The 9,009-nt window shown below is 42.2% G+C and overlaps 1 protein-coding gene and 2 long non-coding RNA genes across 4 annotated transcripts; 2 read left to right on the top strand and 1 right to left on the bottom strand.

Annotated features, from left to right (window-relative positions):
* Positions 1-402: 402 nt before the first annotated feature.
* LOC134226207 (uncharacterized) lies at positions 403-1,633 on the bottom strand. The gene is made up of 2 exons (XR_009983417.1): positions 1,546-1,633; positions 403-1,495 (listed from the first exon to the last, which is right to left on the bottom strand). It is a non-coding gene; the product is annotated as an uncharacterized LOC134226207 (long non-coding RNA).
* An 835-nt stretch (positions 1,634-2,468) lies between these two features.
* Positions 2,469-3,426, top strand: LOC134222324 (uncharacterized). The gene is made up of 3 exons (XM_062701474.1): positions 2,469-2,996; positions 3,117-3,356; positions 3,409-3,426. The coding sequence occupies exons 1-3, from the start codon at positions 2,469-2,471 to the stop codon at positions 3,424-3,426; spliced, it is 786 nt and encodes a 261-aa protein (XP_062557458.1).
* Positions 3,427-7,895: 4,469 nt separating this feature from the next.
* On the top strand, positions 7,896-8,740 carry LOC134226206 (uncharacterized). Of its 2 annotated transcripts, none has more exons than XR_009983416.1 (3): positions 7,896-8,014; positions 8,073-8,140; positions 8,213-8,740. It is a non-coding gene; the product is annotated as an uncharacterized LOC134226206 (long non-coding RNA). The 2 variants fall into 2 exon arrangements; XR_009983415.1 differs by having other exon boundaries at positions 8,205-8,740.
* Positions 8,741-9,009: the final 269 nt, after the last annotated feature.

The raw sequence follows: 9,009 nt of genomic DNA, 5'->3' as shown, positions 1-9,009 counted from the left end.
CCTATAGCATCTAAGATTTTTACAGAAATTACGAAAGTAAGCTCTAAGCTTCATATAACTATATACTCCAAGTTTCGGACTTAGTAGGTGGTGGTATAAAATACATATCAAAAAAAGTTTTTGTAAACAGCTTCCAACAGCTTCCTTGGGGCTTTCGGGTCGACATATCTGTTTAAATCAATCGAATATCGTGGAAGAATAACTGTAGAGCATTGAGAGCATTTTTACAAAAATAGGGGGAATGACGGCTTTGGCAGGTTTTGTTCTATTATTGGCAGGGTTTTTTATGACTGACTAGGCTCAAATTTGGCCTAAACATTATTTGCATATCAAAGAATATTGTGGCTAAATTTCATAAAATTTGGTCGACAAAAACCCCCCTGCCAATAATAGAACAAAACCTGCCAAAGCCGTTCTTCCCCCTATATCTTTATTTTTCCTGTATTTTTAAGTATTTTTAAATACTTATTTAAACAATATTTAAAAAAAATTAAACTTGACTAAAAAACAACACGGATTATGAAGTCGATATCTTGGGTATCATTCAGCTTGTAGGGAGCTGACAGGTGTGCCGTTGACATTGATCAAACATGTTTATGAATAAAACTATTCGGTCGTACCGTAGGCTGAACTTTGCCGCCGAAACATGATATGATTCGTAGTTGCGTTTTTCCTCCTCGCTAATAGCACAGCCTATCACCACCGTATAGATGTATACGGTAGGTGTACCTGGTACACCTACACCTGGTCATTGCCTTATTTTTCAATTGACACATTATTGTGTTATAGTCAATGTATATATTCCTGTTTCATTCCTCCATTAGTATATGCCATTCAGTAAAAGGGCGTGAAAGTGATGCAACGTTGGCATAGTTACGTTGAAGAGGTCTCTAATGTTTTTTCATTGCAATCACCCAGCATAGATTAGCCGATTGTGGGCCACAGAATCACATACCTTTCTTTAAACTTTATCTGGATTCCCGCATCAGCGTAAGAAGCCCTTCACTTTTCCCACATCAGTAAAAGGCAATGCGAACAAGTCGAAACGAATGCGCAACAGTTCGAAAGTGAACGAATCGGTTACCTTCACGCGGAAATGGGATCTGCCATTGTCCCGGTTTTGTGTTTTTCACTCCGCCGCGCATGTTTACTTCGTGAAGGAAGCTCACCCGCAATCATTAACTGATCCACAGAACTTATTTCCTCAGTGCTATATTTGCTGTTGAAAACGCTTTTCAGCTTCGAGAGTACAATGTTCGATAGCGATAAACTGTCATGCACACCCATCGAAGATTACCGGGAAGTTTCTCTGAGAATTTCTTATTACTGCCAGAGATGCTATTGCTGACCAACTTCTTCCAGACATATGCAACAAAAATGACGAAATTGATCTAGTCGATGCTTTTCATGCGTCGTTCCGACCTGTTCAATACTAGGCGGGTAAGGGGTGATACAGGAAAGATTTGAGCTGATCTGCAAACTGGATCTGCAACAACTACAAAACTACATTTTGAATTTCAGCAGATTATTTCAAATAAGACTTACCATTCAAACTCGGGGTCTAAGTATTAATTTCAGTTCATACATACAAAACACACAGAGTACGATACCCAAGGAAGAGGTTGAAGATAATGTTTACGAATGTTGACATGAGGAAACAAAAAATCAACTGACAGATAGATGCACGGAAAAACTCACAAAACTGCTTACTGACAGCGACTGGCTTAGTGTCTTTTCAGTTGTATACCTAGAACTCTACATACCGATGGAGACTTCAAGCGCAACACCGAAAAATTCCGAGTGTCTGATCCCGGTTATTAGTTCCTGGCCGAAGCGTCCAAAAAAAAAAGATGGCGGGACCGGTTGAAAGCCGAAGCGCTCACAAATAAAAAAAATATAACTTGACTGATGCTAATTAATTCAATCGAGGTGTCAATTAAAATACATGTGAACGAAGTAAATTATTGCGAAATAGATCGCAAAAAAAAAGAAAAATAAGAAGTCCAAACAGTAAAATTTGTTTCCTTCTGCTTTTCGGAAAAATTTCAGATGAATGAGGAAGTAGGACAACGGTACACACTGACGGCCTTCGATGCTACAGTAGACGCGCAGGATATGAGAAGAGAATGGGAAGAGTGGCATAGATCATTTGAGCTCATGGTTGAAATGAAAAACATTCATTCCCAACATGAGAAATTGGTAACGATGCTAGCTTACGGTGGAAGAGGATTGCAGCGTATCTACTACAATTTGAAACCAGTTCCAGAGGAGATAATTCCGGAACCGGTGAAAGTACCACTGATGCCACCAGAAAACCCTGAATATGATAACGCTATCAAGAGACTCAATAAGTTTTTCATCGGCAAAAGAAACGATCGCGTGGAGCTTGAAGTTTTTCGTTCCCTGAAGCAAGCGGGAAATGAATCGTTCAATCAGTTTGTGTTGAAACTGCGTACACAGGCTGCCCGATGCGACTTTGGGGAACGCGAGGAAAAGAGATTCTTCAACAGGTCACGATGGGTGCGCGTGATGAAAGGGTACGCGACAAAGGACTGGAAAGCATCATGGACCTGGACGACTTGACGAGTTACGCAATCAATCGCGAAATTCTATTGCAGCAGAGGGACAAATCTAAACCGTTCAGACAGGAGGAAACAGTATCGACAGTAAAGCAAGAATGGTCTCGTCGGTCAGCAGTTCGCAATCGTTTTCAAGATGGATCCAACTTTACAAATCGATCGTCCGCAAAACGTTCTCGCACTGAATGTGACCGGTGCGGTTCCTGGAATCATGTTGGAAACAATCCCCGTTGTCCTGCTCTTGGATCACGATGCCACCAGTGCGGAGTAACCGGCCATTTTTCACGGAAATGCCGGAGAGTGGAGGGACGCAAGACAACTTGGAGACGCTCATCTAAGGAGGCTAACGTGGTTTCGGAAGCTGAAGGTTGGATTGAGGAAATGCCTCGTCGCCCGAAACCCGAAGATATTTCAAAGGTAGAATAGTTTTTTTTATTTTCTTACATATGATTTGTGTGGCAGTTCAATAAAGTCAAAAGACACGGAAAAGAAAATATATTGAATTAATTTGACGATGATTATTTTATTGTTCGACAGGTAAACAAGATTACAGAATTGGAGGAAGGATTTATTACCTGTATGATTGATAAGCTGCCCGTCGAATTTTTGATTGATTCGGGTTCATCTATCAATACGGTTACAGAGCGTATCTGGAATAAACTCATTGATGTCGGAGCGAAGATTTACAACAGGAAATCTCACTGTGACCGAAACTTTATGGCATATGCAAGTAACGATGCGTTGTGTGTGTTGGCCGTCTTCGAAGCCAACATTTCAGTAAACCCGACGAAACCACATACTTATGCTGAATTTTTCGTAATCGGAGGAGCAACTAAATCGTTATTAAGTAGAAGAACTTCGGAGGAACTTCGTGTGTTAAAGGTTGGACTTGCGGTTGATCATATTGAAACAAAAGAGAAGCCTTTTCCAAAGTTTCCACATGTGCAAATTAAACTGTCCATTGACAAAAATGTGCCGCCACGGCTTATTTCTTATTTGCGGGTCCCGGTGTCAATGGAGAAAAAAGTGGACGACAAAATTTTGGAAATGTTGCGCACCGATGTGATAGAGAAAGTAGAAGGGCCGCCGGAATGGATTTCCCCGATGGTGGTTGTACCGAAAGGCAAGGATGATGTGAGACTTTGCATAAATATGAAATATCCGAACCAAGCTATCCAGCGTGAACATTACCCACTGCCGGTGATTGACACCTTTCTGGACAAATTGAGAGGATCAAAGATAATTTCGAGGTTGGATATAACGTCAGCGTTTCACCATATTGAGCTTCACCCGGAGTCTAGAGGAGTAACCACCTTCATGACATCAAGAGGATTAATGCGATTTAAAAGGTGTGGTTTTTCTTTTATATTTTTACTTTAGTTTTACTTGATATTTACATATAATGGTATTCCAGGCTTATGTTTGGTATAACATGCGCTCCCGAAATTTTTCAACGCGTGATGACCGAGATGCTAGGTGGTGTCGAGGGAGTTATCGTGTATATCGATGATGTGGTAGTTGCTGGGAAGACTGTTGAAGAACATGACGAACGCTTACAAATAGTTCTTTCGATATTGAATAGCAACAATGCCAAACTTGTGGGAAGTTATCACTGAGGCTTCCCACGGTACACAGCGGAACCGACACAACTCCCGGCGGGGTATTTCGGACGCGTAAAGTGGACGAGAAAAACAAGCGATTCGCTCTCCGCGGTGGTCGTTTATTTACTATTTACATACATACAATAGACAACAACAACATATATTCACAGGGCTGGTGAGGGATGACAAACATCGCAAACATAAATTAGACTGGCCCAACATTCAACACTCCTCCTCGAGGTTTATCATCACTTACAGTTAACACAAAGTCCACATAGTTTTACATACACAAAGTCAATACAGAGTTTTATTTGGGCACACAGTCGTTTCAGAACTTCTCCTACACCATCTCCTCCTGCTTCGTCTTCTTTACCGCTTCGTTGTCTTCTTGATTCATCCGGCACTTAGCATCGGTATTGATCTTCGTCCACACAGTCGTAAAAGTTTTCTTCTTCTCTGCGCTCCTCCTCAACAGAACGCTCGCTTCCTGAATTTCTGGAGCTTCCTGCGGCTCTTACAGCATACAATCCACCACAAAGTTGGGCAACAGCTTCCACTTTCTTCTTGCTTACAATTTCGCATCTGGACTTCACAAAGTTCACATTTAGTCCGTTTTGTGCTAGCTTCCGGACCGAAATTAGCCCACTGTCCAGTTCCGGAACATACAGCACATCTTTCACGATCACTTCATTTACATTTCCGTTACCATCGATGCACTTCAACAGACCTTTCCCTATTCCGGCGGATTGTACGGTGGACCCATTCGCCAAGGTCACATCCAGCTTTACGCTTTCGTCCATCTCGCTGAAAAAATCCAGGTTGCTGGTCATGTGGCTCGAGCAGCCACTATCCACATACCAGCTCTTCTGCTGCCGCTTTCCTCCCACGCCGAAACATATTCGGGGGTCCCTCTTCGCTGCCGTTTTCGCTTCCGGCTCGTTCATCTTCTGCAGCACTGGGCAATTCACACGGATGTGTCCCGGTTTCCGGCACTGGTAGCATATCCGCTTTATCATTCGCTGTCTACCTCTGTTCAGCACTTTCAGCGCTCGGTCATCGCACTCACCGGAAACCCCTCGCTTCTCCATTCGTCGGTGGTATTCGTCCAACAGCCGCTGCTTCACGAACTCAATCGTCTGGTCGGCATCTGGCCGGCTCTCCAATGCCGTCACCAGTCCGTCGTACGATTCCGGCAGACTCCGGTAAATCATCGCTACCTGTAGCGAACACTCAATTTTCTGCCCGGCACACGACAGCCTATCGAAAAGCTCTTCGATTTTGAACAAGTGCTCCTCCATATCCGCACCTTCTTCGTAGTTCAGGCTACAGAGCTTCTTCAAAAGCGACACTCGCGACGTAACTGTAGCCTTTTCGTGGTACTTTTTAAGCTTTTTCCACACTTCGACCGCCGATTTGGCGTCTCTCACCAACGGCAACTGATTATCTTCCACATTCAGAATAATCATTGCCCTCGCCTTCTGATCTTCTTTCGACCATGCTACAGTCACTGGCTCCGGTTTCTTCTCGTTAACCGTATGCCACAAGTCGACACTGATCAGAAGCATTTCTATTTTAATCTTCCACGTTTGGTAATTCTTATTACCCAAACGCGCGATCGAAACTTTTTCAGCCATTTCGAAATCGTTCGTTTTCTGATGGCGCACACTGTAATCCCGTACACACACGAAGTCGGTACACAACAATGTCTTCGATCACCACCGGCTACAGTTACAACTCGTCGCACAAAATGGTTCTCAGTCCGCACTAATTGCTTCCGAATCCAGCTTCGATGGAACGAAACACAGCTGGCAATCCGGACACTAACCACCTCCCGGTAATCACTTTTAACCATGTACAACGTTCTCAGCTGCTTTAACCACCCACTGCAGCACAGTCTAACGAGTGGAACAAATTTGCTCCCGCCGAACGACAAGCACAAAGGGTAGCGTCCGCGGCAAACTTTCACACTCCGGGTCTATTTTCTCAGCGAAATCCACCGTTTTCTCCACTATCACTGGGCCAATAACCTGTGGGAAGTTATCACTGAGGCTTCCCACGGTACACAGCGGAACCGACACAACTCCCGGCGGGGTATTTCGGACGCGTAAAGTGGACGAGAAAAACAAGCGATTCGCTCTCCGCGGTGGTCGTTTATTTACTATTTACATACATACAATAGACAACAACAACATATATTCACAGGGCTGGTGAGGGATGACAAACATCGCAAACATAAATTAGACTGGCCCAACATTCAACAAAACTGAATGAGAACAAATGCGTTTATCGTGTTGAAGAACTCGATATATTAGGTTTCAAGGTGAGTGCAAAAGGTATCAGCCCGTCAGATGAGAAGATTCTTGCGATTAATAACTTCCGGAATCCAGAAACTGTAGAGGAAGTACGCAGTTTCCTAGGGCTGATTAACTTCGTTGGTCATTTCATCCCGCGACTGTCAACAAGAACCGAACCTCTGCGTCAGTTCATTCGAGGCGATGTGACCTCATTTGGAGAAGACCAAGAGAAAGCTTTCGAAGATCTACGAAGGGAGTTAACCATAAATGTTCGGAGGCTGGGATTTTTTGATCCCTCCGATCGTACCGAACTCTACGTTGATGCCTCTCCTGTCGGACTCGGGGCAGTGCTAGTCCAAAGAGATACGATGGATGTAGCACGAATTGTCAGTTTCGCGTCAAAAGGTTTATCAACTTCTGAACGAATCTACCCGCAAACTCAGCGTGAAGCCCTTGCTGTAGTATGGGCGGTTGAAAAGTTTTATTTCTATTTGTTCGGGTTGCATTTCACGATCTTCACGGATCATAAGACTTTAGAATATATCTATGGCGGAAAACATCAGACAGGACGCCGTGCTTGTTCAAGAGCTGAAAGTTGGGCTCTTCGGCTGCAAGCGTACGATTTTGAAATTAAATATCTCCCCGGGTCAGAAAATATTTCAGATATTCTATCGCGCCTTATCACGAAAGAAGATAGGGCATTTGACGACAATGCTGAACATTTCTTATTTGCCGTGGGTGAAGGTATAACAGCGATCACATTGGCTGAGATCAGACATGAGACCGAAAAAGACGAAACACTAATGGGGGTCATGAAGGCGTTGAAATCTGACGAATGGGCTGCTGAGTTGTTTCGTTACCAAGCTTTCAGCAAAGAACTTGGAATCATCGACGGAATTGTAGTTCGTGATGATAGAATTGTTTTGCCCTTGAAATTAAGAGCGAAAGCACTTGCAATCGCGCACCGAGGCCATCCAGGTGTGGTGTCTATGCGTCGAAGCCTCAGAGAAAGGGTTTGGTGGCCTTGTATGGATAGGGACGTAACAAGTAAAATCGAAGAATGTCATGGATGTGCAGCAGTTAGCAGACAAAACCCACCTGAACCAATGAAACGGACGGGCATGCCAGAACGAGCCTGGCAACAAATAGGAATTGATTTTTTTTCAGCGAAAGAATATGCGACATTCCTACACTGAGATCAAATCGACAATACATTTTATGTGCGATAAACATATAGAAAAGGATCGACTTACTTCTATTCGATTTTATGTGCAGCATATGAACATTTCTTGCTTACCATGTAATCTAAATATGAAGCAAATACAAAGTAAGAGAAATTCATTTGCTTCTTATTTAGTATCACAATAAATTTTATGTGCATGGAACTATAGTTGATAACTATTGGTACCGCACATAAAATTCAAAGCGTACAACAATGAGGAAGAAACTCGAAACAACATGGCGAAACCTGCGATCGAGCTACGATGCAGTAATAATTTGCTGGTGGTTCGAGAAAGTTTTTATCTGGTGGCAAGATAACGTAAGTCGCTTTATTATTTATCATTCGATGTTTATTCTTAAAATTTGTTTCTTTTCAGCTTTTTAGCTGCGCTTCAAATCCTACCGCAACGGATAGAGAAAAATAATCATCTGACGATTATACAAGGTAGGCAGATTAAACTCCTCATTAATTATATCTAATCATGGCCTTTTTCTAATTTCCGCAACAGGCGTGTAGCTCCACGTATTAGGTAATACCAAACGAAATCCAGAGCCAACATTTGAGTGATTTTTTGAAAGATTGGTGCTAGCATTATTGAGAAGACCTGCAGAAGACATCCCGTTAGCAAGAGAGTGGTATAGCGATGGCTGTGAGTTCGCCGCTCGGAGCGCAGCTAGCAACTTAATTTGAATTAAGTTCTTACCATGATTGTGCTGCAAATCCCGAAAATTGCTTGCCTTGGAAGTGCATGTAAGCGGTATCGTATCGTAATGTTTCATCTCATGATTTTATGACACAACATAGGGCAAGTGCTCCAGTTTCGTATTCCAGTACTTTATTTGGCCGAACAGTGGATCAGCAGCAGCGGTATGGAAAGTTAAGAAAGATCTTCTTTTGAGCATTATAAAAACCTCCGAAAAATCTATAGATATTAGAAAAATAATAGTATTCAAGTTATATTCTCCATTGTGACCAAATTAGGAGTCATTGGGAAAACCGATACACTGCCCTTTTACAAACAAAATATATGTTCAGCTCACAAATAAAAATATGAGTAACACAGTGCAAATGTAGTTTTTCTTAATAAAGATTATGAAATAATAATAAATAAATTTATTCAGGTTGAAAAGAAAGCCATATATTTAATATTTGCAGCCGCACATAAAATATATTGGGCAAATCATTAGAATTACATTTGATTTGCATTTATTTTGTGTATGCATTGCACATAAAATCAATTGGACAAATAATCTCCAGTTTTATCTGCAGCATTAATAAAGATTATGTGCAATGCTTGATTGCAAAAATATATT

The sequence above is a fragment of the Armigeres subalbatus genome, chromosome 3, assembly GCF_024139115.2.
Source record: "Armigeres subalbatus isolate Guangzhou_Male chromosome 3, GZ_Asu_2, whole genome shotgun sequence".
NCBI classification, from domain to species: Eukaryota; Metazoa; Arthropoda; class Insecta; order Diptera; family Culicidae; genus Armigeres; species Armigeres subalbatus.
The sequence above is the reverse complement of the archived record's forward strand: the minus strand, read 5'-3'. Positions and strand labels throughout refer to the sequence as shown.